General features: G+C 48.3%; 2 protein-coding genes across 6 annotated transcripts; one reads left to right on the top strand and one right to left on the bottom strand.

Annotated features, from left to right (window-relative positions):
* Positions 1-22: 22 nt before the first annotated feature.
* On the bottom strand, positions 23-27429 carry LOC143374848 (uncharacterized). 5 transcript variants are annotated; one of them, XM_076823375.1, is made up of 8 exons: positions 27084-27429; positions 12411-12571; positions 9425-9582; positions 4834-4990; positions 4463-4759; positions 4084-4394; positions 3487-3809; positions 23-3250 (listed from the first exon to the last, which is right to left on the bottom strand). In XM_076823375.1, exons 1-8 carry the CDS (start codon positions 27266-27268, stop codon positions 2503-2505), a joined length of 2340 nt encoding a protein of 779 aa, XP_076679490.1. In that variant the 5' UTR covers positions 27269-27429; the 3' UTR covers positions 23-2502. The 5 variants fall into 5 exon arrangements, with proteins under 5 accessions (XP_076679490.1, XP_076679488.1, XP_076679489.1 ...); XM_076823373.1 differs by having other exon boundaries at positions 3487-3833; positions 27084-27428; XM_076823374.1 differs by having other exon boundaries at positions 23-3232; positions 3487-3833; positions 27084-27427.
* Positions 20040-24681, top strand: LOC143374869 (uncharacterized). Its single transcript, XM_076823420.1, has 7 exons — positions 20040-22854; positions 22923-23048; positions 23161-23274; positions 23357-23618; positions 23686-23871; positions 23966-24120; positions 24198-24681. The coding sequence occupies exons 1-7, from the start codon at positions 22595-22597 to the stop codon at positions 24361-24363; spliced, it is 1269 nt and encodes a 422-aa protein (XP_076679535.1). The 5' UTR covers positions 20040-22594; the 3' UTR covers positions 24364-24681.
* Positions 27430-27995: the final 566 nt, after the last annotated feature.

The following is a 27995-nucleotide window of genomic DNA, read 5'->3' as shown; positions in this document are numbered from 1 at the left end:
TTCCTTCCTTTTTTCCCTCGCGCCTCGATAATTAATCGACCCACCCCTTCGAGCTTACACTCTGCACCCCGCTCGCGAGGCACAGATACTCTAAACAGACAGCATTTGGCAACGGACATTTAATGGACACAATGGTAATTGACTGTCGACTCGCTTCACGCACACATACACAGCGCGAACCCATTCCGACGCGGAATTGCCAATTATTTGGAAACGACCAGAAAGAACGGAAAATTGTAATCCGCCAGCGGCACACCAGCACGCACACTTCGTACGACTAATTAACTAACTATGATCGCTATTAACGCCAAAATGGTGAAAATTATGGGAGCGGGATGGGCAAGATTACAGGAGCGCGTGAGAAGGGATGATCCTTGGATGGGGCACGCATTAATACATCCGCAAATGAACAGACGCTAAGTTGGGGGGTTTCAGGGCGGGGGAGGATGTTACGGAACATCCATCTTAACTTTTGTACACTGAGATGTTAAGTCGACTAGTGCTACGAATTGAAAACATTGATTTTTTCGGGTGCTCGGGGCCTGTAGCTGAATATTATGAAATCTTTCAACCTATGAGCTATGCGAGACAACAAAACATACCTATATAATATTTATACATATTGCACACGCCCTTTAAACAAGTATATCCTCAAAATCTTGCAGCGCCCTCTAATGGAATTTGGGGATTGCTTAAAATAAGTGTCCAACTTATAAGTTTCCCGTTAAACGGATAAAAAATGACGGTAAAGCATTCCTTAATATTCAATCTACGAGATGCCACGTTGACCTCCGCTACTTATGGATGGATTACATGTATTGGGCCTTTGTGGGCGTAAAAATTCTACACGAACAAGAAACCTCCCATCGTACCTCACCATTTCTTCCACTTACGACGCACATCTATCGGAACTAATACGCTAGGTTTGTAAATACAGCCACGACCGAGACCTCTCGACGGTATTGAAACGACGTAGAAACTGGACAATATTCTGCAGAATATTTTCGAACACGATCACGTTCTTTTTTTCGACGCGGCACGCACGCTTCGCAAATTCGCGGTTGAAAATGAAAGAAAAATCGTATATTCTCCCTTAGATTCTATCGTAGAACGCGATTATCCAGTAAGATCGCTCTTATTCCATTAAGAGCGATCTTCCTTTTTATATAAAAATCTAATTTCCCCGGATTAATCGAATCGTACTTTAATTATACACACTCGGCACAACCACACATCGATTCTCCATCAATATTCAGGATTGTTTTTTTTAAACGTTACCTCAAGCTTACAGCTATTACCTCTATTTTATATGCTACGCATACACCGAGTTCACAGTCGACGGCAGTTGAGCGCAGATCAGGCGAGCCCGCGTGGCATTTCTGAATCGAGAAATTGGAATATCCTAAAGCTTTACTCGCGCTTCCGTCTATTACAAAATTTTCTTGAAAAACTTTACACCTTACGTTATATCTAGACTATATTATCCTCCTTATCTATGTACCACTTAAGACTGATAGGACGAATCGATAGACAGAGGACCACCGTTCGCTTCGCTCGCTTGACTTGCGCTTCGGTATGAACATTCACTGTATTACTTATCACATAGATTAACGCACAGAACAACCTCAACGTAATCGGTTCAATATGAACACTCACGACTCGTTGGCATTCAAATTACGAACACTGTTCTAAATACGAACGGTTTCACTTACGATCACGCTCGCTGAAAATCGAGTTGGCAATGCAGACGACAGAGCGAGGGAAACGAATTTATACCATCACGACTATTCGACATATAGGTCAGCATGCATTTGGTACATTTTATCATATCTCGAAGACGATAATTAATTCACCGATCTCGTCTCTATTCAACGACATGCTGGCGAGATCTCGTCGAACGAAAGGAAGGGGAACTTAAGCCTTATTTTGTGGACGACGTTAGATCTTATGGTAGATATGAAAGAGTCTTGAGTTCAGGCTCGAGAGATCCACGAGATTTTAAAGAAACTTAGGGGATGTCGACACAGCAATGTAACGTTTACTCGACATCCACCTGCCTCTTTGAAGTCCGTGCAGCAGACTGAATCCGACGTTTTAAGCTCGAGTACTTTGCTGCGCTAATCGCAACCTCCGATAATGCACTAGGAAATGCATCAGCACTAGTTAACGGCTAATTAATTAAAACGAAATCTCGCGATCGGAGAACAATTGGAGAATAAACTCAGTAGGAATTGAAAATGTCAACAAAACGCACCTTCGATCTTCAACCTTCAGTGCAATTAAAGAGAACAAAGCAACACTTGGCACTAGAGATCTGTAACATATCACTCTCGCAATATTCCAACTATTAACTAGGTGTTTAACTCAGCAAAGAGTAAGACGGAAAAGGCTACAACCGACATTCGTCCATTCATCCCAAACAACGACCAGAAACGGAATGAAACTTGATTCTACGTTAACCCAGCTTCGATTTTAAATAAAAATGAACCGTACTTAATTCCCTCAGAAGATGTGTGGCGCTAGTTGTAGCTTCCACAAGGAAACTGGCCTAGCGAACACTGTAACCTGTCCCTTTTCCTTTCCGCCCACCAAAAAGACGTACAACGGCGCGGGCCCGTACGATGGCGTCTCGGATTCATGGATGTCCGCCGCAGCGACCTTCGCCCTTTGTCTTTCCGCCCTCGACGCGCTGGCCGCCCTTCTGGAAGGGGAGCCCAGCGGCAAGCTTTTCGGCGGTGCCCTGGGCACCCTTTTGATTTCCTGCAGCTCCAATAGTTCAGCGAACGTTTGGGAGGCGGACCTTCCTGGCTCGTCCTCCAGAACGCTGTCTGGCGGGCTGTTCAACATTTTCGCGAACTTGCCGTCCTGACACTGCTGCTGCTGGTGGGAATGGCCCCTCGTCTCGTCTAGACCAAGGTAGTTCGGATTGCAAAAGCCGAACTGGCCCTCGCGTATCGTGGATGGAGTGACTATAGGACGATACTGCTTGCACTTCCTTCCTGACGGCCAATCGTCGTCGGCCAGGGGGTCGCCAGGACTCCTGGCCTCTATACTGGCGTAGTCCGACGTCGATTCCTCGCCCTCCTCCAGATCAGCGAATCTAACCGAAGCTGACGTAGGTATCTTCGTGGTGGTTGGGGTCTTCGGGGTCTGAAGCGCGGCTTCGTAAAGGTGCGAGCTGTAACTCTCGCCGCGGGTCGGTTGGCAGGCTTGGTGCACGGCTGCGAAGTCCCTGGAAGCGCAGGAGGATCTGTACAGGGTGTTTCAGAGCTGCTGGCGCGAGTCTAAGTCGGTAATAGCAGCGGTAAGAGGAAACGAGGATGGTTTAATTAAACCATCGACTGGCAGCCTAGGAAGAACATTTCGTTTCCCTTACGATGCCTGTATTTACTAATTAAGCTTGCACCTATAGTTTGGAGCAGCCTGTACAGCTCTCGCGTGTCTGCCGCTATAATTAGCGATCACGATCCGCGGGGGTGTACTCACCGTCTCTCCTCTTGAACTTCTATCAGTCGCGAGGTGGGAGGCTCCTTGCGTTCCTCGTCGTCGCTATTTTCGTCAGGGTCGACGAAAACGAGCCTGGCCGCCTCTACAGGTGTCAGAACGGGGGTGGGCAGGGTGAGGGCGCGGAAGTTCGGCACGGAGATCGGGTCTCTGGTCATCCCGGAGTTGGCAGAGTTGTTGCTGCTAATGCTGTCGATGGTCTTCGTCGACGTTTCTGGCGGCTTCTGCCTCCGGCGTGCCAACGTGTTGGCACTCCGCGACTTCACCATCCCCGTGGATGGCTCCACCACCTCCGCGTCCACTTGCTGAAATGGATAATAGGAGTTCGCCTGCGGGCAGGCTCAATTGTCACATGCGTTTTCTGTGCAAAAGTTGGTCGTAACCCCTTGCATACTAAATGATCTTCCCATTTCTCTGCTGTCTTGGAAGACAGTCACCGAAGTAATTATCCATCCCCAGGTGGCTCAGGCTCGAGAGTTAGTACGCAAGGGTTTAATGTGTGTGCAAATAAGGGAAACGCAGGATATTGAAACAATAAAAAGAATATTGCTACTGTGAATGATATAAAACAGCACGAACCTCTTGAGGACTCTCCTCGTTGTCGTCCTGACCACTCAGAACAGAGTAGCTGCATTTCGTTGGGTGGCTCAGCCGCGACAGATTAATCTGCGACAGCTTAGAAATTTCCTTCAGGAAGCTAGGTCTAGCTGGTGCTTCGTTCGGCGATATCCTGTTGTTGCAGAGCCTCGTTCTTTGATTCCTCGGCTTGGGCTTCGGGTTGTCGATGTTGGCCCCTCGGATTAACAGTTCAGAGACAGCCAGGGCGACGCTTTCCGCCCTTGGTTGGGGTTTAGGACCTGGCACCGCCAGCTTCTCCCACGTCTCCGTGCCTAGGCAGTAGTTTAACGTTGTACAATTTTGCTAGCAAGGAATCTCCCGCAGTTCCTTAAGCTATTACCGAAATGAAACCTCCAGAGCTCATTGGTAGCTAGGCCTCCACTTTCACCGCCGAAAATCAGCATGCAACTGGGAAGTCTGCAAGCTGCGTGACCGTGAAGGGGTCCGGGTCCAGGCTTGTTCTTCAACAGACACCAGGAAGCAGCATTCACGTCCCATCTCCAGCAATCGCTTCTTTCTTGGAGGTCTGTCATACCCCCGTAAATGTACATGGCGTCGCCGTGCAGCACAGCCGAGTGTTTGTGCCTCGCTGCTGGCCCACTCTCGCTGGACGACAGAAGGTGCCAGGACTCGGTCTCTAACGAGCAGATTGACAAAATATGTGTGGACGCGTGTACCCTTGCAGGAGGCATAAGTGTTTTATCGTGTTACCGAAGTGAAACGCCCACAATTCAGGGGAGCTGCCGCGTAAATCTTGGTAACCACCGTAGATGAGCATCTGACCACGGTGCACCAAAGCTGTGTGGCCTCTCCGGCCCCTAGGAACTGCACAACCCCGTTGCGCTCTCACCTTCCTCCACGCATTGGTCTACGAACAACAAGGTGTCGATTAACACGGCAGAAATCTGCAGTAATGCTCGTCGTTCCGCGATAGTAATCACCACGCTTTTTGCGTTCATTAATTTTACGAGTTAGACGACAATGGGCTTGGAAATTCCCCGATTCCGACTAGACCGGAGACCGCTGAATGCAGAATACGACTGGGGGGCTGCCTGTGACAAAAGGTACAAAAGGCCTCCAATTTGTCACTCCCTTATTTCGCCCCGTGAATGGGCCTTGGTTTAATACTGGAGGCAGTAACTGTTCTTGAACAGTGTTCTGCTGGCTCTGTTGTTAATTCAGAATAATATAGCACGCAGTCGATTTTTAGTACACACTGATCTATTTCTAACCGTTTACCTTGAAAACATACTCGCGGAGTATGCACGTAGGACGCAGGCAACGCACGATTTACTTTTCAAAGGAATGAAGTTATATTTAGTTTGATCGAGGGAGCCAGTATATCTACGTCTAGTTGGATCCTTCAAGACTTTACCTATCACGTATGCAGAGGATCCCGCAATATTTTCATTCAACATTCGTCCATGAACTACTAATAGTAATTAGAGTTCCGAAATGAGACGGACGTCGGTGGTTCTTTTGATGTACAGCGGTAATCCGCGGGCCTTTATCTCTTCGGTCCGCCAACGTGGACCAGGAAGAAGAAAGGAGGGAATACGGTGGCTTAGCCAAGGGTTCGCGATGCAGTGCGCGTAAAGGAGAGGAGATGCAAGGAAGGTACATAGGCTGTGTAACAGGGGTGCTGAAAGTAATTACGTAACTCCAAGTACGTGCCTAAAGTTGATAGGTCTGTACAGCCACTTGCGTTTACCCCGTATTACGACACGAGGGGGTCGCAAACGGGCAGAGTGGCGAAGCTAAATTCGCCATCGACGTTAAAACGCTGTGAAATTAGCGCCAAAACAGTTATCGTCGACGGTAGGGACGGTTATGAAGCCTCGGCGAGAGATGAAGGCGCGGGGATTCGAGGTTCTTCGAGCTTCTCGGACGATACGGAACGAATCGATTTATGGTAAAAGATATTCGACGACGTGGGACGTTCTTCCCATCTCCTATTTGCTGTAAACGGGAGAGAATTTTAACGAAGCGGCAAGGGATGACGGAAGAGTGGAAAGAGAACACGGAGCAACCCCTCTGGCTTAACCAATCGCGTTTGCCTGGCGCATTCGCAACGCGGATTTCAATAATACAGGGCGAAGACACGAGTAACGGGGAGTATCCCTGCTTTTCGACATGGTCCAATGAGTAAAAACAAATGGACCAAGGTGTAACCATAGTAACGCAACGAAGGAAGAAGTTTCGACCCTAGCGAGAAAGTAGAAGAGGATATACATCGATCTCAGTTCTCCCTTTGACGGTTCACCTCATCGGCCAATCGGTAATTAGCAGGCTTAATGGATCGATGTAATTTATGAGAAGGCAAGGACGGCTTGAATGAATTTTTAGAATTGTCTTTTTCTTCCATTTTGATCCACGAGCAAATTTTTTACCGAAATCACACTTCAGAACTCGAGTGACCTGCGTTGACGTGAAGCTGATATCGCGTTTCACGCTCGGCCAGGACTTATCAATCTTTAATGCAACGCAGGTTGAGGGCAAAGACCCTTGGGAGGATAAGCGCCATTCGGTTCCGAGGGTACAAAATGGAAGAAAGGGCTGTTGATACCAGCTGTTGCCAAAAATTACTCTCCTAGTGAGATTGCTCTTGAAGCTCCCGAGATGGCTGTTGAATATTGAATGCAATTGTATCAGGGTCGAAAGTGGTCTGACTCTACGGGATTATTCTACTTGCATCGAGACAAAGCTCCTTGCGGACAAAAACACTTTATAATTCGACGTATTTTCGAATATGTGAGGCATTGAGAGCAAAAAGGGACTAACCCACATTGAAAGAAAAATAATTTCTTCTATTTTTACCCACGACAGAACGGAGAAGGTATATGCGTTTAGGGTAAGAGGTTGTATGTTTGTGTATGGCGGTGTCTGTTAACATTTTTCTCCATAACTACTGGACCGATCTTCATGCGGTTTTTTCCAATTAGTTAGGTATCGTTTAAGGGCTGGTTCTTAAATATATTTTATGGCATTTGATCGCCAGGGGCGCTGCAGTACAATAGCAATAAAAGAAACAGAACTACAAGGCTGTATATTCTAAAGAAATTAAATCTTCCGAAGCCATACGTAAGCAAAACTTAACATGAAAAAAATAAAACACAGTCCACTAAAAAGAGTGAAATAATAAATGATAATATTTGGATAATTAACCATTTAATAATTAACAGCCAGCGTGCGTGATCTCACGTTTAGGTATGTACTAAGTAAGGTTGTTGGGTAAGAAGGTACGTCACGCACGACGGCTGTTAATTAATAAATGCTTAATTATACAAATATTATCATTTAGTATTTCACAACTATTTAGAGGACTGTGTTTTATTTTTTATTGTTAAGTTTTGCTTACATCGTCCTGGGTTTTTTTAAAAAATTTTAATTTTATTCTTTACATATGATTAGTACAGCCTATTGGGATACATTATTGCTACTAACTCAATTTCGCAAAAAATTGGTTTAGTCCATTTTTCCTCTCAATGCCTCATATAATCGTAATATGAATAAAACAAATTCCCAAAAGCCTGAGCTCTTATTTCTATACCTTCTCACATCCTAAACCAATCGAACATGTTTTCTCGCGATGATGAAAGACCCCCAGCACCTCATCGTCTGTCGGAAATGCATCGAAGTGCCTGGAGTTCGACGGTGCCTGTGTACCTTCGATAACGACTCACCGTTCCTGACAGTGACGAATGACACCATCCGCGGTTAGTCATTACTTCCTACACCAGATACGACACGATGACGCGGGCAGATCGTGAATGGCCACGGAACGAGTCAACCAGCGTACGTATACACATGTTTCCCTATTCAAGCAACCTCCTGATGGAGAATCCGATGCGACTTTCATAATTTATGAGACAATGTCTTTTAGGGAAGTGTTTCAGTCTGTTTCGCGTCGACCCTCGTGTTCCTCAATAACGATCCCGTAGACGGCTGTCGTATCTCGCAAAGGAAACTCTTAATGATCTTACTCGTCCTGCAAGGGGAGCCCACGCGTCCGCAGGGGTCGTAGATGAAGAAGAATAAGAAGGAGCAGAGAGAGAGACGAAAGAATCGCACCCTCGGGAAACCGCTAAATCAATAGGAACGTCATCGGGTACAACCAGTTTTACACGAGAAACATCCGCCCCCCTCTGGCCCCCCTCCTCTCTGTCGAACACAAGAGGGTTTAGCAACCGGTGACACGCAACCAGGGGACAACTATGAAGCGACCACTTCGAGCAATTGCGTTTGTTCTGCCGTTGTCCTTCGGTGGAGTGCCAAGGAGTCCTTGGGGAAGATAATAAGCGCGACGTCAAACGGACAACCAGAAGATCGCTCCTCCGTTCGTGTACATATATACAGGATGCTGCGTGATTAGGGGATCGAATTTCAGGGCTGCATTCAGCGCGTCGCGATAAGAGGAACGATTAATGCAAATCACCCAGCCACTCTTTTCTGAACGACGAATTTCTGGTTCTCACGAATACTTCTAATTCTAATTTTCAGTCTCAAGATTTAATCCAAGCCCAGTCTGAGTCCACGTCAATTATTCTAAGGGGATTGCACTCGACAATTTTTGTACCATCGAAATGGAAAGACACCCTTCCCGATTTGGTCGTCGGTGGTAACTTTTGTGGGGCATCCGTCCATCGCAATGGTAACATCTGTCTGTATCTTCGAGCGAATTTCGGTAACGAGTTTAAACGGAAAGCAGCGAAGCAAGATATTGTCAATCAAGCCCGATACCATCCCTCCGTCTCGTTCGTTGAATCGGGGGTGTCGAATCCCTCGCTGCGATGCCTCGAACGGTAGGGTGGAATGCCTGCGGGCTACGCGTACCTCGAATCGAATCACGCGGATTTAACTAAACGAAACTCAGCTTGGTAACAAATCTTGAACAGCACAAACACCAGAAGGCTGCAGAGCGTGTCTTGCGACCGACAGCGCAGAAAGAAGTTCATAATTCCGCATGGAGAAACGAATAAGAAAGTCTTTAATGAAAATAAATAAATCAACACAGAGTTAAATGCACACGGTGGCTCGACGCATATTCAGATTCAAAGTTATTCTCCTGAGCAACGAAGCTCTAAATGAAACGCCATTATTCCACCCTTTCCACGGGTTTTTACACGCAGAACCAACAGCTTCTGGCTCGCTGCATTAACCGCGCGTGCTGCCACGCTGTACATCGATCGCGCGAGCGTGACGCGAGCGTTGAACGGGGTAAAAGCAAGGTATCCAGCCGGCGCGCGCGTAATCTTCTTTGAAAGAGGCGGAATCCGGTTTGCCCCGGGGGTTGATACGTTACCTTGACATTGTAAACCCAGAGCGGCGTTTCCGTGCCCGCGGAAAAGCCGAGCTCTCCCCCGAAAACGTAAAGGCAATCCTTGTAAGCGACCGCGCTGTGCTCCTGAAGGGCTGGCGGCCTCTCTCCCCCAGGATGCAATTCCTCCCACTTGCTCTCGGCTGCAAAAAGAGGGAAGAAGAAAAGAAAGAGCTGCGAGGCGCGCGGGGGGGGGGTAGCGCGGGCGCGGCTCGTTATTCCAAACGTTTCCATACAGCCACCCAGACCCTCTGCACCTAGTTGCGTCGACGCGGATAAACAAGATTTACCGCGGCCACGCTTTTGTGCGTTTACGCGAGGGTGAAGATGAGACCCGGGTCGGCGGGCGAAAGAAAGGGAACCGTCGGAAGGTGGGACAAAAGGGAGTCGCCTTATCGGTCTCGCGTGTGCCGCGTTGTATGCTTAATTTGGTTTTTTAATGTATCCCGTATTGTGGCGCGCTTTAATTGGCCGCCGCTACCGCAGTGACGTGTACACGGATGCCCCAGTTTCGCGGGGGATGAAGAATGTCGCGTCGTTTAACTGCATAACCGATACTCTAATGCTTAACAGCGTTGCATTAACTGCAATTGATTAGAGGAAATGCTTTATGGAGCGGAGGTGTATTGAGGAGGAGGAGAAGGGTATGGAGGAATTGATCGCGATCTCAGGGGGGCCGGAAAATCTTTTTCAAAGCGCTAAATCACGCTGCCACCCGCCCTGGCAATCTGCTGCTGCGAAATAAATCCTGCAAGCGGTCGGGGCTTCTCAGAGGCGTGGAGGGTAGAAAAGGGTGAGCTCGAAGGCTTAAATCTAAGCAGTGCCAAGGACGCGTGGAAAAACGAAACGTTAACGGAAGTTCGAGGGATAAGGGGCGTCGTGTCTCGCGTATTAAACCGCAAGTTGGCGGAACGCGTACCCAGCCAGCCTTCTATCGAGAATCATATCCCGATGCACGTTTCAGTGAGTCGATCTTTTTGCCTGGAATAAATCTGGATTCTTTTAGCATTAAGTTAACGCTGCGGGAGGGGGGCACCGAAGCTCTTCCCTTCGGTGCTTTAACGACGTTCTTTACCCTTCAGACGTCTCAGGGAAAAGGGACGCTCTCCACTAATCTGGGCAGGAGAAGTAAAGGGAAAGGAGATCAGCGAGGCACGAAGTTATACTGTACACAGGGTATCTCAGAAATAAATGCTCGGGGATCCATTCTATTCGCCAAGGAGAATAGAAAATATCGTACGATCGTATTCCTGAGTTTCCTTTCCGAGTTATGATGATCGTTCTTCGCACTCGAAGCAAATGGAATAAGCTTCCTAAGCCCGACGACTTATCTCATCTCCTTCTTCAGCAACACTATTCTTCAGATACACTGTTTTTTTGCGGCCGCAGTTTTGCAATCTCCCGGCGACCTGTCCGCGTTTTAAACATCCAAGTTGCAGCCTCGTACTGGAACGTGCCCGAGAACAAAGCCTACGAAATTTACGTAAGAGCCATAACGTGCTGGCTGAAGTACTCGTAGCTCTCGTAGACCGGCACTAGAGATGCCCGACATTGATTACCTACACGTGCCGTATCTAGCTGGGCTGCGAAGCAATGCACCCCTTTGTCTAAAAGTGCTGTTCGCAGGATAAAACTCTGCTGCCTTTGACCGCGCGGAAAGAGAGATCCGCTACGAAGCCGATTGCAAAGGGGAACGAACGTGACTCGTATGTACACGATTGATCCACTATAAATTCCTAGCGCTCGAGTAGCTTACTATTTCGCCCAACGAGGGATGGAATTAAAGAATATCGGTCACGTGCACAGACGTCCAGTGGATTCTATTTTAAGACGAGTGTCGTGGGTGGTGGAGCGTAGAAGTGAAATCTTCTAATGCCGCGATAGAGAGGGACCCATTTAATGAATAGGCTCCGGTGCCGAGAACCCCTTGAAATCCCCACCGGTTGAAAGAGAGGGTGAAACAAAAACGTTCAAAGATGGAGGACTCTCGTGGTTCTTCGAGTTATCACAATATTTTTGCAAGATCGAGTATCGACAATGCTACGCATTTGAAACACACCACCCTTCGCTTTGCCCCTGGGAGGCCAGCGATCCAACCCCCTTCTGATGCTGCTTTAATATTCACCCGATCTCGCTGTTGAACAATCCCCTCTGATTAATAGGGACTCCCGCGGACATACGATCGAACTGCACACGAATTCTCCCCCGCTACCAGGGGGGTGAAACACCATATTCTGCGCGAAATATGCTGGGAGGTGAAACGTAACGAGAGTTCTAGATTAACAAATAATTGCTATTATCCAAGAAAAGATGAATAAATAAATCGATCACGCGTCCATGTGGATACGTTTAGACTCCCTCAATTATTCAAAAAGCCCTCAATTATTCAAACCCAATAATCGTCCAGAGACCTCCTTTCTCTGCTCCATTGCTACCTTCCTTTTTATAAGTTCTACTGAAACATAAAATTCCCCAAAACTGATCATTGGAGCATCCCTCTTCCATCTGAGAAATCTGCTGGAAAATGCAGGTAGCTCGTCGCGAAAGTATTTCGTTGATTATCGCAGCAGGGTGGAATTAATTGGCGTATGTCTGATCTCCGTGGAAACAAGCCGTAATTGCGGAGTATCGCCGGCGGATTTAGTTGATATACATGGGCTTTAATAACGGCGTATTATTGATCAGCACTGAGCCCCGTTTAAATTCCGTCGCGCACCCTCGCTGGCGGGGATCGAGACGACGCGGGGGGGGTTGCCGCTGGTCAGAGGATGTTGTTCGCGCACCGGGTGTACTCCGTGGTACTCAGACATCCAGTATTAATACCCCTTATAATTACAGGGATTTTCCCTATCCGCGAGTTTCACTTTCCCTTTCGCTCTCGCTAATCCCTGTCAGTTACTTCTAATGCGGCGCCGTAACGATTGCGGCCGCGTTCGGCGGAATTAAAACCTTGGTGATAATTATCACTTACCCAGGCTGTATCGCCAGAGATCTTTAAGGGGAAGATTGCCGTTTCGTCCACCGAGGAGGTACACGTGCCCGGCGAGCAAAGTGGCGCTGTGCTTGCTTCTGGAGGGTGGCGCGGGCCCATTTTCACTGCCAGCCGCGGTCACCGAGCTCCACATTTTCCTCCTGCAACGTGGAATTCGCGAGTCAGCTTGGCACAATGAGGGGGGTACAGTTGAAGGATCAATTAGACCCACGAGCGATCCAATTTCATTCTTAGCCACTTGAGAAACCTGATAAATAAAAACTGCAACTAGGGATCTCTTCTGTTAAGGGAGGAAGCCACTGACGTTCGAAAATAAAGGCTACTTTATAAGGCATTCTTTTATAATGAAACGTAACTTTTTACGAAAAATCTTTATTACCAACTGAAAGTACATATGTTTAACGAATATTTTATGCTTTGTGAAAATTCTTGAAAGAATTTTGGGTAGTATGGTCACAGCATACGATAACGTTAGGCTCTGCATAAGAAATTACAAAACGGGCGGTCATGTAACTTTCTAACGTTTGCTCTGAATTAAAAAATTCGAACGCTTTCTTAAAGTATATTATAATACCCTCAGTTAAGCGTACAGATTTAAAAAAATATTAATTTTTCATGAAATAGCGAACTTTGAAAGAAAAGGCATAAAAAATCAACATGTTTTTTCAATGTTATGATTAAATGAATTATTCGATCAAAACACTTCTACGTTTAACTGAAGATAGTTTTATTACGAATATTCCCTGAAAATTTCAAGTGAATCCAATAAAAATTGCCTGAGTTATTAATCCACCTATTTGAAAAATATCGTTTCGAGGTAATCGCGTTTAAAGTTTCGACAGAAATAATTTTCTGCAACTCAAAGATCGCAGCTATATGCGGTCTCGTCGTGGCCAGTGATTCTCTACCTAGTTCTAAACAATATACGAGCTCATAATCCCTCTTATTAGATACATTTGGATTCCTGGACCTATACAAAACCATCAGTAGCTCCCAGAATTTTTGCGAGATCCACTTTGAAGTTGTGCAGGTATATTTTTGAGACCGCAAATATTACGAAAATGCGCAAAAAGAAAAATCGGGGGAAAAAATTTCACAGTGGCTTCCCCCCGTAAGGGATAAAAATTTCGGTGACGTTATTTAAACGTGTCCGATCGATCAGAGTGGCGAGCAAATAGACGTCTGCTTCTTGCGCTACCCGCAATAATACGCTTTAGTGTTTGTCGATCTGTGGATGAAGTCCGACTAACGCGGAGGATCCCCTTTTTTCGTCAGGGGTGCATAATGCGAAACTAAATATTTACCGACTCGTCGGCCAGAATTGATCGACGTACTTGTCCGTCTGCCGCGCGCGCACACATCTTCGAAATTTTTATTCACGGCCGTGATGGAAACATTCGATCGCTAATGATATGTGCTCGAACCTCCACCGCGAATACTTTTGAAGGGCTCATTGATAGGAAGTTTCGAAGGGCTTCTGCGAATACTATCATGGTTTTCCACTTTTTTAAGTCCAATGACTCACGTGTACAACTGCAGGTTTCGAGGGACACTCAAAACGATTCGCAATTTACACGCGTACCATTGACTCGTCTAAAATACATCAGGCCATTAATCGCATACCATCGAAACTACGGCAACGGTTGATTAAATTCATGCTCCCTCGCCTCCCGGAGCACTCATCTTCGGGGCAGGGAGAAAAATGGGTTTCGCTGAAAGCGGGGCGGTGCCTCGTCGGCTGATAGCGCCAAGATGAAACGTGGGAGCGAATAGAATCGTTGCGTAATCCATTTTTCGGCTTCTCTATGCCCCACTGGACGGGGTGGACGGCAGAGCAATGTCCTTAATGCCTCCCGCGTTGTCTTTAAACTTATCAACGACCGCCCCACGACGGCGCGCTTGAAATTCAATTACCGAACCTCCGAAATCGAGTTTCGGGTAAACGAATGCACCCTCACGCACCCCAAACACGCGTACGCAAACACGGACGGCGGGGCAATACGTTCCGCCAGCAGACGCGCCGTTACAAATGGGATTCCCCGTCGTATAGATTCGCTTTGCAACGTGGCGGCGGTAAAGAAAAGCATGGGAGGGAAATCGGCGAATGTGCGAGGGAAAATAATGAACGTCTCCCCTAGACTGCTCGTCGGGGAAAAAAGAGCTCGGGATCCTGATTCCTAATGGGCGTTCCGTTATAAGCGTATTCGCGAGCGTGTCGCGGTCCGAGGAAATAAATCCCGGGAACGTGGAAAGCAGGGGAGCATTTCCGAAACGCGGCGAGACGGTGTCGTTAGAAATCCGCGGAAAGAAACGCGACGTGGATAAAACTTCAGAGGAAAATGCACCGGGGTAATTCGAATGGGTCGACGCGGCGCGTAACGCGATGGCCATTAATTTACCCCCGCCCGCTAATTGGACGATGAACTACGCGTGTGTCGGAGCTGTCACGCTTTCCGTGATGGAACTATTGTGATTTACGATCCGCGCGACTGTTTGCTATCTGAATTGCAAACGGTTGCTTGCCCGAAGCTGCTTCGCATTGATATCAGGGCGATGTGACTCGCCGTGGGGCGGAGATTAGTGAAAAGCGGGGATCAAACAACGACATCAAACGGACCAATTCACCGGCGACGTGTCCGTTCCGCTAAAGAAATTAGGGGCAGAGATGTAGCCCTCGCAGTGGGCGTACTAATTCAAATGTATGGAAATGCGACGCATCCCCTGCGAAGCTGTGTCTGTTGCGAAGGGTCCGTTTACAGTTGCGCGGTGGAAAAGTTTGCCAAAAGGCAAGCCTGTGCCGGTTACCTCGCAGGAACGTCTGCTCTAAAAGAACAACAGGATGTATGGGATGAAATTGGCTATTGATACCAGGCCTGAAGGAATGGGCACGCCTTGGGTAGCCTGTGCTGGTCGCAATATATGGAAATCTCATAAATCCCCTACGAGGATACACGGGGAGGACGAGGGATGCAGGCGCCATGGAATCTGTAAGGGAGCACCGCGAGTGGAGTGGATTCCTCGGAAGTGGACGAAAGACGGAACACCGCGTTGTCAGCCAAGCCTAAACACGTCATGCATTATGGATCGTACAGGACTATCAATTCGTCCGAGGAATAGCGGCGCTGCCTGCGATTGTATCCCAAGACGCGATAAACATCTTCAGCAAAGTGCTTCGATACATCGCGATAAACAGAAGTGCGTTGCGTGAAATCCAATTTCGGGATGAGTGGAACCGGTGAACGTTGGCCTGTTCTCGAGTTCGTTGATACGCCGACGCTTTCGCGCGTTGTCGAATCAACGCTAAGGGAGCCCGAACTGTCAATGCTGGCCTTTCTGTCGCTTTCGACGTCCATCGATCCGGAAGTGCTCGTAGGCGGGATTTTTTAATCTCTCACGTCGCATCGACGGCACACGGCGCCCCGCGCGTTTGAATCTTCACGGAAGGCAACAACACGCGAGTAATTTTCATCCTAGATAGGAAGCTCTTCAAGCGTTCGCAGTCTCTTCACGTGTTCCACTGCGAAACCATTGACGAGAGTCGAGTGCAAGAGAAATATTACGCGATTCTTTCTCCAACACGCTCTGGATAATGTGTCTCTCTCGCGTATTCTGCTCCCTTCTGTCCGTAGTTTTCTGTCAAAACACAGCGCGTAGACCTTCCAGGCTTTTAAGGGAAACATCGACTTTTAGAGGGAAGAATGGGCACCTTCTCGTAACTATTACACTTTTATGTATCGAAAAATAAAGGAGGAAAGCCTGTGTTCAGTTCTCCTCTGAAATTCTGATATTAGCCCTCTGTGCTGACTTCGAGGGAAAGAGAAGAGTGAAACGAAGACACCGTATGAGCGTCAAGCACCATAAGTGGCGCACCATTTACCCCAGAAATCCTTTATAGATCTTATCTCTCATGATGCAGTTAGACAAACCAGGCGATAATTGTATAACAAAGCTGAACAGGTGACACAAACTAATGGAATAATCCTCCTTCGCAATATGCCTACATTAATCCCTGAATCACAGTGTTTCTTCCACCCACGATATCATTGCTACCAAACCGTATGTTCATAGCGATGCTGAAAATAGTGGGTCATCCAGTTCGATAAAGGGTAAAAGTACTGCTTATCAGGTTGAAAAGAGAGGTTCATGCGGAGCAGAAGCCGATGAATTTTGCCAGCGCGAATTTCCCAAAGCCTCTCCTCCCTTTCCTCGAGTATTGTTTTACCGAAGCAATATCCCTTCGCTGGCTGGCCCTTGAGTACTCTGCGGGGAAGCGTTTCTTCTTTCAGCCCCCGACAGAGCCGCTGCGCTATCGACCGGCGGCGGGAATTTCATTTTTTCCAGGTTCGATATGCCGTGAACGAGAGCGTAAAGATTCGACTAGATTTTCATCCCCCTCCCGACTCCCTTTCTGTTCTAAAGGCGAAAGGGAGGAATTCTGCGAGGGGCTCGACGAAATCCTCGCTCTCTCTCGCCCCCTCATTTCTCTCTGTTTAACCGAAGCCACGAGGGGATACGGTTGCCTCTGCCGACTTCCGAAAAGGGAGCGTAGTCAGACAATTTCCTCTATCGCGTCGGCACTCGCACTTCTCTTGATTTCTGTACTGCGCGCTGCTCGATGCTCCTTTCGCGGCTGTCCCGCAGTTTGTCCAAGGATCTCCCTCGCACGCGGCTGCTCCGCGTGTTTCCGGTGCACTGATCTTTTCGTTGCGGCGTCGATGACTCTTGGTCGCTGGGACAACGTTTCACCTGTTAACCGAGTCGTTCACCCCGACCTTAAACGACCCGCGCTGTTTAACCCGCGAACGCTCAGCGTTCGTTAAAAAGAACGTTAAGGGACACCATAATGCACACTTCGGACCGTATCAAGAGTCTATTTTCGATGATTATGTAATTTACTAAAAGGGGAGGTTTTAGAAGAAACATTTGGTGGGTGAAAAGTGACTCAGCTTGTTTCACGTGCAGCAATTTATCTTCCCCGGTTGACAGCTTAAAAGATACTGTACTCTTTGTATAATTTACGAGAATAACCTGTCGAAGTCAACCGTGGCCAGCACAACCGTGACTTTTTCCGCGTTATCTTCGAAACGGACTTGGTGCACGAGGGTGAATCGAGCGTAAAGATTTTATGGATCCCGCACGGGGTGAGCCACATCAACGAATCCCGCCTACGGGAGGGGGCTGGAGAAAATACGACCGCCGAAACAAAATCCCGTGCACGGATTTTAAAAAGCAGACTCGCTCACCCCTCGCCCGCGGTGGAGCCGGGATTAAAGAAGGACGCGCGGTATTTTTTCAACGATTTTCCCTGGCGTCGATTCTTCTACTCGTCTCTCTTCTATTTGCATCTAGCGAGCGAAGCGTCGAGACCATGGGAACCCTTTGTCCCTCGTCTACGCTGGACGTTCAAGTTCCTTCTCTCGAGTCGGCCCTTTCATCCTCGGGGTTAATTAAGACGATGAAGAATCGAGGCGAGATCTTTTGAGACGCCAACCCTATCGCGGTTTTTCACTCCCATGGTCGGCGTGTATTTTTAAACGCCACCGAATTTCAGCGGTGCCCAGCGACAGCGTCTTCCCGCACGGACATCCGCGCAAAGATCATTAACGCATTCTCACGTCGGGGGATCAAGACCGGCTCTCATTACAGCGGATGCACCATGCAAAGAACCACTTTTGGCTGCATGCGCCCCGCCGTGTAATCTCTCTCCTTTTTCCCTCGCCTTTCTTCCGCGTTTTCCTTGGAAGCAACGGACGCCGTTGGAAAGTCGCGCGCCCGTGGAAGAAAGTCACTCGCATGCATCGGGACGACCCTTAGCTGCGCCTCGATACACCCAGCCGATGGGAGAGGTTGCGACGGTAAAACAATACACCCCCCGGCGGAGAATAAACGCGGAATATTGTGCATTTTAACTTCGCGTCGTTTCGAGCTGTTTTCTTTCAAGCCCTCGTTATTTCGAAGAGAGGCAGACGTCATACGACGAGAAACGTCCCTACCGTGCTTTGAATGACATCCACTAGAAACCCTCCATCGTGTCACTAGTGTCACTTGCGGCGGGATCCCCGTAACCGCGGCTGGATCCCCATGCAGGGCCACGGTTTGACGTAAATCGCGCAAACGAGGCCTCCGAAACGTTATCCGGATCACGGGTCGACGAACATTCTTACGGGACACTGAATCCCTTCGCTGACCCGCTTACTCGCGCGACAATGTTCTTGACAGCTGCCGGATCGTTTATAGATACTCGACGCCGCGATTCAGCAGCGTTATTGGCCCGTCTGTCAAGCCAGAGGCACACATAACGCGGAAACCTTAAAACAAAATCGCGGATACGACGCGATGTCGGGTGATAATCCTTGTTTCCCAATGCCCCCGGCACCGGTGCCCCTGAGGGGGGTATTAGGCCCAGTTAGGTTTCTATAAATGAAATTAATGCATCAGCGACGAAAATTGCAGCGCTGTGCAATTGTCGAGGACGCTTCTTATCCGACGTTCCTCGGGGTGCAGGTCAAATAAACAGGTAGGGTGGGCGACCCTCTAACAGAAGAATCTACTCAAGACTCTAAACACGAGAAGAAAAGAAAAGTCACTTCTACTCGTTTCTCTTTTTGAATCGTAAAAATGTTTATACAGTGTTTATGATATCAAGTGAATTTCTACGAGGAAATATAATACCGAATAGTTCGAGCGTATTTTTCTGTCCCTCCAGGGATAGCGAAATTTAGTTTTCTTGGACAGTGAAAACCGTGGAATATGGCACTTGGTAGCCGCGTTACAAGAAGAACATTGATTTTCCGGGAGGTTAAGGACACCGTAATCTGCAACCACCACGTGACTTTAACCTAGCCGACCTGACAATTTATAAATAACCACCGTCTCTCCCATCACTGCCCATTGAGGCTAACCGCTCCATGCGTATCTACGTCTTTCTAAGAAGCTACCACTATTTCGTTGATTGTGACTGAGAAGGACCAAGTTTTCGGCTGCTTCGACCCACGTTCAATCTCGAAGAACCCCGCCGAAAAACGTTCAAGGAATTAACGACAGGGGTGGCGGTAGCGCAGGACGCCCGAGGGTAACGCAATTTAACAGGCTTACCTCTCTGCTCGGTAAACCCTCTATCCCGTTAGCTCTGGCGAATGCAACTTGTGACCCACATGCAACCGACGATTAAATGCTACTAAGCTTGCCTTCACTCTGGTAAGGACCGTCCGCTCGATGCTCTTCGACAATTAACCTCCCGTTCCGCGTAGATGCATCTTCCAATTGTCAGGCACGAGATCCTCTGAGGCAACGGCCGCCTCCACTGCAGCCGCGGCCGCGACTGTTGTACCGGGCCCACTCCAAACGATCCCCCAGAAGTTACCACCGAATTCCGCTTTCTACCTGTTGTTCCCGACGGGGGCGGAACGCGGCGAAGATGCGGCGGAAAACGGGTTCAACCAACTTGACTGCAGTGTCTGAGTTCACAGGGAGCACACGATAGGGGGAACAGAGGCTCGTCCCTGGATGCGCTTCGCCACGTTCACTGTCTGCATCACGCGGTATCTTGCACGGCGCATCGCCAGACACCGATAAGGAACTTATCAATCCCGTGGCCAAGTTCAACGATACACTTGTGGCGTCTAAATGCTACCAAGGCCCGCACACATTTCCCGTCCCGCCGCGGTGCCGTGCTATCGATAACGCTGGCCCTCCGTTTGACGGACACCCCTTTAATTCCCCCGACACTCGCAAAGCCCAAGGTGCCGCGTCGCGTGTCCACCGGTCTCTCCTGATCACACTCTGACCACGGTCGATTAATCGGCTCGCTGTCGATGTCGTCCCACGTTCCCTTGTTGTCACCAATTGGCAAGAGGGAAAAAGAGCGAGGCGTCGCGGGGACGGCACTCTGCGCGCTCGACGTTTCTTCCGTACTGCGTCCGGGTCGAGCACCTACCTAGTCGAGTCGTCATCGAGGACTCGACGCAGGCGCCCAGAGGGAGTGCACCCCCTGTTACCCGCAAATTCGAACGCCACCATCCCCTCTGACTCGGCCAGGGGGTGAACATCCGAGCGCTGCACCGTACCCTACAGTGACAGCGATAAATACCAGGATGACCGTCGTCGAGGGAACGATCCTATATAGTATCTATAGTTAGGCTCGCCTCCAGAAAACCGACTGGCCACCCCCGTGTCCAGGGCTACCGGACTTGGCAACAGGAAGATCATAGATCAGCTACCTTCTTTCAGCGCCCGACGAAGATTTAATTGGTGGTAATTGAGCATGGGATTACATGCGGAGGGCAGCGAGTTCAAGTGCAAGCATGCTTGCGCGCGAGGTTTTAGAAACGACCCGAGATGATTGGAACTTGGACGATCGGTTTACGTTGGCGCTGAGAGGGCGCAGGGTGTTGTGCATGGATCGTTCCGCACTGGTCCGGTACGGAACTGCCTCTGAGTAGATTTCTACGACAGAGTAACAGCAGACAGGTTGCACATGCGCCGGCGTCGGTCACCATGGGAACGGGATGCGAGCTACCGCGTGTGAATGCGTATTGATTACTCCACTCTTGCTCCATTCCGCGATCTCTTGGTCCTCGTCGTGTCTTCTCCTGTCACCCCGCCGACCCTGCTTTCTCCTCTTTTTTCTACAGCTCCACCTCCCCACCGTCAGGGCAACGAATCCTCCCGACTTTCCCCCTTTCTTCTTCAAATTAGCCCCGTAATGCATCCGCGCGCTCTCCAATCCCTTTTCGCAGGGCAGGGGTCTCTATCTCGTTGAGGTTTCCCTATATAGCACACGGTGGATGATGAATTTTGGGTCTCTCCAACAACCGTTCGGCTCCGTTTCGGACGGAGCTTAACCGAAGCGTTGAGTTACTCTCGTTCCAGGCTTCCGGAGGCCTTCGGGTTCCACGAGATTACTCTAGCCGCTGGGAACCCCTCCTGTCGCAAAATGCCCCGTAATCGGGGACTTCCTCCTCCCTCGGCCTTGCGATCAACTCGCGATAGGCAGAAAGTTTTCGCGCTGTGATGCAACGAGACGTACGATCGCCGATCTCGGTTGCCAGCGACACCGTAAATACGTAGGCGGAACAAATCGCTCCTCTGTATTTTGTAACGCCGGTGTATACATCAGGGGAATGAAACCTTGATTCGCTGACAGTACACTTGTCTTCGAAATCGCTGAAGACGTATTTGCGATGCTCGAACAGGGGGGAACGAACTCGGTGGGCAGAAAAACGGACCTGTCAGAAGTTAGGGGATGCAGAGTCCGCGAAGGGGGAGGCAGAAGTCTCGAGCGAAAAACGAAGTTACTAGTTTGGCAAAAGTTCTTCCTGCGATGGAAATAAAGCAGCGCGAGACTTTTTACTCGGACGACGGGAAAGTGGGGAAAAATGAAGAACGCTGTACGTTCGCGTCACGCTTCCTAAATTTCCCGGAAGACGCGGTATTAACCAAACGTTAATTAAGAGACGCATTGACAGGAACGTTGGGTGGTCTAATTGTCGTTTAAATTTCTAGGCGAACGGGTCACCGATTCGTTGTTTAATTTTTAATCTATATAAGGGTTGTTGGTTTCATTTGCCAATGCAGGCCCGTTTGACGGACGTTCTTGTGTAACATAGTCCGTCTTTCGTAACGACGAATAATCCGGTGGTGAGTTTTAGTTAAGATATGAAATTTCGTGCAGAACCCTGGCAAACAAAGCCACGTTAATTAAACTGTTGGCGTGACGGTGGCACTGCCGTTGGCAAACTCGTGACACTTTTATTTTCACCGACGCGCTCATTGTTTTGTCACACTTGCTGACTCGCAGGGACGCAACGAAGCAACTGCGAACTCCTCCCATCCGCGGCGCCGCTTTGTACAGCGATCTTAATGCACTTTCAGGGAGGAAAGACAGAAACTAGAGCGCGAATGCCTATGCAAAGTGAAGAGATTGGAAAACAAATGCGCGACGCAAGGTTCGCACACCAATTCCGGTGATTGAGGTAATGCGAAAAGAAAGCTGGCAGCAGTCCTGAAGGGCAAATACGCGACAATACCTCATGCGTGACCACTATATAAAAAGGTGAAACTCCGCGAAAGGAAGAACCACTTTCGTGTCGTCTTTACGTCAAAGCGTGCGTCCTCTCCCACTCGGAGAACTCAACTATTCCGTTGCTTCGTCTAATACTATCATGTCCCAGCGATTTATTTCCATTCTATTGACGACAGCCGCTGTTTGTTACGGGATTACGGAGAGAAATGAATACATTGGCACTTCCGAGCTCGCGAAAAAGGGTCTTGCCGAAGACAAACTGTTGACCAGCATCGTACGGGCGAGAAATTCGTCGAAGGTACCATATCTGAGGAGCAATGGCAGCGAGGGGTTCGACAGCACCCTGGATAAACAACCGAGGACATCAATCCGCCATTCGGAATCGGACTCCAGAGATAAGTGGAATATTTTAAGAACTAGTTGCATGTCTCGAACCACCTGCGTCACGAAAAATTGAAACGTGCAAGTTCCAGTTGCTGTGGATTTAGATACGGCTCCAATGGATCGACGCGGACCGAATCGTATTACAATAGGAGCCCTGGGGATGGTAGTCGCAACCCGTCTCAATATGGCGAACGTTTGCCCGTGGATAGGTAGTGTTAGACTCTACGAATCATTTCCGCGATCAATAGTTCTTTAAGTCTGAGCCCTCTGCTTGATGAATATCGAAGAGTGGCATTTTTGTACGGCGGGAGTCATTCACAGATACGGCTGGCAAACGCAGGGGCAACCCCCCGGCCCGAGCGGAAATGCGGGACGACCCGGAGGCGGAAACTATGCTGCAGCCAGCCTCTACGAGGGAAGTCAGGCGGGAGATAGGTAATCAATTGATCCACCATAACGATCGTACTTTCCCATTTCCACGCCTTAAGCGCCTAACGAAGTTCCGTATTAACATCAGATTCGGTTCCCGTCCGAGTTACGGGGGCGAAAGTTCGCGCAGACCCACGGGCTACGAGTCCGCACCTTCTGGAGGATATGGTTATGGTAATGGTGGTTACGGCGGCTATGGTTCTGGCAAACCAAGTGGCTACTGGGGGTCAACTGCGAGCGGTGGTTATGGAATTTCGGGCACCTTCGCTAACGGCGATGAGTTTGGACCAGTGGAGCCGAATTATCCGGAAGGAAACGGCCCCCCGCATCCTAATATTCAGGCTCAAAAGGTAATTAACTCTGCGCCGGAGTGTCGAGCCGATTCGTGGACGTTAAACGATAAAATTGTTTTATCAGGCTGTGGCTTTGAAAGCCCTAGCTGGGGTCGCTTTACTCGGAGCAGCCGCGGCTTTGGCCACGAATCCTGTTCTTCTGCCGATTGGTATCGTCTCAGGAAGAAGGAAGCGATCGAATTTTGAGGATAGAATCGAGGACGATCACATGGACTATATTTTGGGGAAGTTACAAAACAACTTTAACAAGGTAATTTGGTGGCATCTCTTAGGAATATAAATGTAGTTTTAAGTAAGAATTTTGATTAAAGCTCGTGATTTGATTTGTGGGCGGAATGGAATAGGTTTACAGTAACGGAAATGGAAGCAAAGTGTCGATGTCTCCGATGTGCATAGCTAGACTGGCGTGTGAGATTCAAAAGAATTATCGGTACAATCTTGTTAAAGATGTTAAGTATTTTAAAGAGAGAAAAGAGTTGAAATATCGTCCTCCCAATCTGTATGTATCTTTTCTCCATATAATAATGATTTAGAGAGAAATTTCTAACAGTTTTACAAACTACGATGTCGTTGCAGGATGTCAAACAGTGTGCTGAAGGCTGAATTAAGGGATAGACGCATTAAAAATCTGATAAAAGCAGCAACAACCCTTGCTTTGAATGGAGGGAGCTGCAGTACATTTACGTGTACATTTGTAAAGACTGTGGAAGCTCAAAATCGTCGGTCTGTTGTTAAATTTTGAGATTAATCACGGAACAGTTGTACTTTAAGAATAAGGAAGTGAAATCATGTAAATACTTGTATTGCAAAAATATACTGAAATATAAGTAAATATTCCATATATTATCCAAGTATTTACCACTTCATTAAATGGATAAACGGTCCAAATAATAGCGCATAATAACGCTTACCCATCCAGTTTCCATTAGCAAAAGATCTCGAATAAGTAATTACTGTAATACAATAAGTTACCGCCTATCGAATCACTTCGTATCCTCCTCACAAACTTAAATTCTACAAACTTAAACCAAACTACCTCTCAAGATTCATAATCACCAGTCATTCGACTGACCGACCAATCACCTACTCCTAGGGAATTTTTCTAGGAAATGCATGACGAGTTTCCAACTCACCCAATGCGACTTCAGCGCCACCCGCGCCATCTGCCTCGCATTCAGTATTAAGTAACTATATAGTTTCAGTAGCAGACAACTCGCACACGTGACTGTGAGACTGAAAAAGACAAGCTACAACTGACGTGTCCCTAACGCGAAACAACGTGGCAATTCTGTGCTGCCGCGAGTCGGTGTGATTCCTCGAGTCAATGAACGCGAAACGATTTCTAAAGGCTACCTGACTACCGTGACATGTAACGCAAACCTGCTGAGACTCATTTCTTATAGAGCGACCATCTGTCAGTGTTTCCCACGCGAGTACCGTGTAGCTTTCTACCCGCGGTTAAGGTTATATTAGTGATGACCACGTCAATGTTGCTGCCTCTGTCATAACATAAATAATTCATTTTGTTATCTCGGAAGTGATAGTTAGATTTTGACATGACCGTGTGTCCGCCGATCCGAGGGCCCGCTACGGAATACCTTCGAACAACATATCGATAATCACCCAGCGACCCATGATACGCTGGACATCGCCGAAAGTAAGACTTGAGAAACCTGGTAGTTGACGCGCGAGTGAAGGGAACATCTGTTCCGACGACAGTTGGCCTGCAACGTGCATGAGATTCTCGCTGACCGGCTTCATGGGTACTAGAAGGAAAATGAGCAAGGATGACACCGTGGAGGACGGGGTCCGCGAGTCCAACCACGTACACGAACAGTCGGATTTACGAGGTGACGAGAAAAACATAGCTATTCTATTGTTCTTGTACCTGCTGCAAGGCATACCGTTGGGCCTATGCGGCTCCATTCCTATGTTACTGCAAAACAGAGATGTCTCCTATCGGCAGCAGGTAATTCTGCTTGTATTACAATACGCCAAAGCGACTAGCCACGTATTCTAAGCTAATGATTTTATCACCAGGCTGAATTCAGCTTCGTTCAATGGCCATTCTCGTTGAAACTGTTCTGGGCACCTATAGTAGATTCCGTGTTCTCGCAAAGATTCGGAAGGCGGAAAACATGGTTGATCCCTACGCAGTACTTGATGGGCTTCTTCATGCTGCTCTTGTCCAGCCATGTTGACCGATGGCTGGGCGATGATAGCAAGAAGCCTAATATAGAGATGTTGACTATTCTGTTCTTTGCTCTAAACGTTCTTGCCGCTACTCAAGATATCGTAGTAGATGGCTGGGCACTTACCATGCTAAAAAGGTACAGCGCCGACCTGTTAAGTCACTCTGATTAACTGGACTGCCTTACTACAGCCACAAATCCTTTGTTTTTTATATTAAGATGTAACGTGGGTTACGCGTCAACTTGCAATAGCGTGGGTCAAACAGCTGGTTACTTCATTGGCTACGTCCTTTTTATGGCGCTAGAGTCCGCCGAGTTTTGTAACAGTTATTTAAGATCGACGCCGTCCAGCGAGGGCATATTGACCCTACCTGGTAAGCGAATCGTACGTTCCGAGCGTCTCGTTGACGAAACAGCAATCACCAGTCGTCATTTCCCCCAATAGGATTCCTTTACTTTTGGGGGTGGATATTTCTCATCACAACCAGTTTACTCGCGTTGTTCAAACACGAGGACTCGCAGAAGATGCACAAGGACGGAGAATTGAACACGGACGTGAAACACGCGTACAAATTACTTTGGAACATTGTCAAACTGCCGTCTATAAAGACTATTATCGTATTTCTGTTAACTGCTAAGGTCAGGCGATGCATAATACGACACGAGCAGTGTCTACGGAATGGGCAATAACGTTCTATTATCTGTCGCTGCAGATAGGGTTCTCGGCATGCGATGCGGTAACGGGCTTGAAACTAGTAGAGGCGGGTATACCGAAGGAGAAGTTCGCCCTAATGGCTGTACCTATGATACCGCTGCAGATCTTATTACCGCTAGCGATCTCAAAGTACACAGTCGGCCCTAGGCCCATGGACGTGTATATAATGGCGATGCCATATAGGTGACTAGATAACTCCGCTATCAAGCACGGTATCTTCCGATAAGGATGCCTAATAAACGTTTGCAATTATACAGATTAGCTTTTGGCCTAGTAGCAGCGTTCTTGGTGTGGGTGACACCTTACGTAGTAACGGGGGGCCAAGTTCCTGTCTACTATTTTATAGCCCTGATAGCTATTTATCTGATACACCAGGTGAGTGCCAGAGCGGCGACAAAACTGTCCCGCTCGCAAAACCCAAACGGGTGTAACGATAAGCGAAGGAGAATCTACTAAGATCACTTTCCCCGGTGCCAGGTATTCACGAGTAGCATGTTCGTGGCATCTATGGCGTTTTTCGCGAAGGTCAGCGATCCCGCGGTGGGTGGTACTTACATGACACTGCTCAACACGTTGAGTAACCTGGGGGGTAACTGGCCAGCGACAGCGGCCCTTTGGTTCGTTGATTCGTTGACGTATCGACAATGCAGCACCGATCCCTCCAACGATTGTAGCACAATTGCCAAAGGAAAGGTTCGTGTACACCTGGGGCGACGATCTCGACCGACTACCGTAAACATTCGATCTGGGTGGGGAGGTATTGAAACTGCAGGTAGTAAACGGCCATCCAGACTGACAACGAGTCTCGTGCTCCGATTCTGTTATCAAAACAGAAGCGAGACTCGGAGCCGACGAATGTTTACGGCGGCGCGCGATTAGACACGACGCGTTACCGTCGCCGTGACCGATTTTTCAAATTTCAGCTCTGCACGACCACGCACAATGGCGTTTGCGATATGCAGCTGGACGGCTATTACATCGAGAGCGTCCTCTGCCTAATCATAGGGTTCGCCTGGCTGAGGTGGGGCCGACGGAAAATCGAGATCCTTCAGGCGAGGCCGATGTCTGCTTGGAAAGTGATCGTTTCGAAGCAGAACAGATAACAGTATTGAACGATCGAACGACTTGTAGACACGGTACCTGTAAAAATCATTAGGAAATTGTACAAATTGATCGTGCGTGTACCGGTCGCGTGCACGTGTCCATTCCCGGTCATCTACCAAGTGTTCCAGTTTCATTAGCGCAACATGAACAACGGGTTTTTTTTTTATAGTGTTACGTTCCCCTTTTGTTTCTCTTTTTTGGAGCTTCTGTGAGCAACAGTCGAGTTAGCCCCTTAACGATAACGCCCCGATTTGTATGATATTCTTTCACGATTAGCACAATACTAATGTTAAACAAGTACTGCGTCCATTCCGAGACTATATCAAGCTTTCGTGGATGTGCGGCGGGCACACCGCTTACAGT

Source organism: Andrena cerasifolii, chromosome 11, assembly GCF_050908995.1.
Source record: "Andrena cerasifolii isolate SP2316 chromosome 11, iyAndCera1_principal, whole genome shotgun sequence".
NCBI lineage: Eukaryota > Metazoa > Arthropoda > Insecta > Hymenoptera > Andrenidae > Andrena > Andrena cerasifolii.
The sequence above is the reverse complement of the archived record's forward strand: the minus strand, read 5'-3'. Positions and strand labels throughout refer to the sequence as shown.

What these genes read in the sequence shown, in the direction of transcription:
- LOC143374869 (XM_076823420.1), top strand. Translation starts at nt 22,595, where the DNA reads ATGTCCCAGCGATTTATTTCCATTCTATTGACGACAGCCGCTGTTTGT. An exon ending in CTAATATTCAGGCTCAAAAG is followed by an intron (nt 23,619 to 23,685) that starts GTAATTAACTCT and finishes TTGTTTTATCAG; the next exon opens with GCTGTGGCTTTGAAAGCCCT. An exon ending in TACAAAACAACTTTAACAAG is followed by an intron (nt 23,872 to 23,965) that starts GTAATTTGGTGG and finishes GGAATGGAATAG; the next exon opens with GTTTACAGTAACGGAAATGG.
- LOC143374848 (XM_076823373.1), bottom strand. Translation starts at nt 27,268, where the DNA reads ATGTTTACGGTAGTCGGTCGAGATCGTCGCCCCAGGTGTACACGAACC. An exon ending in AACGTGTTGAGCAGTGTCAT is followed by an intron (nt 12,572 to 27,083) that starts GTAAGTACCACC and finishes TCCACGTTGCAG; the next exon opens with GAGGAAAATGTGGAGCTCGG. An exon ending in ACGAGGAGAGTCCTCAAGAG is followed by an intron (nt 3,834 to 4,083) that starts GTTCGTGCTGTT and finishes GCCTGCCCGCAG; the next exon opens with GCGAACTCCTATTATCCATT.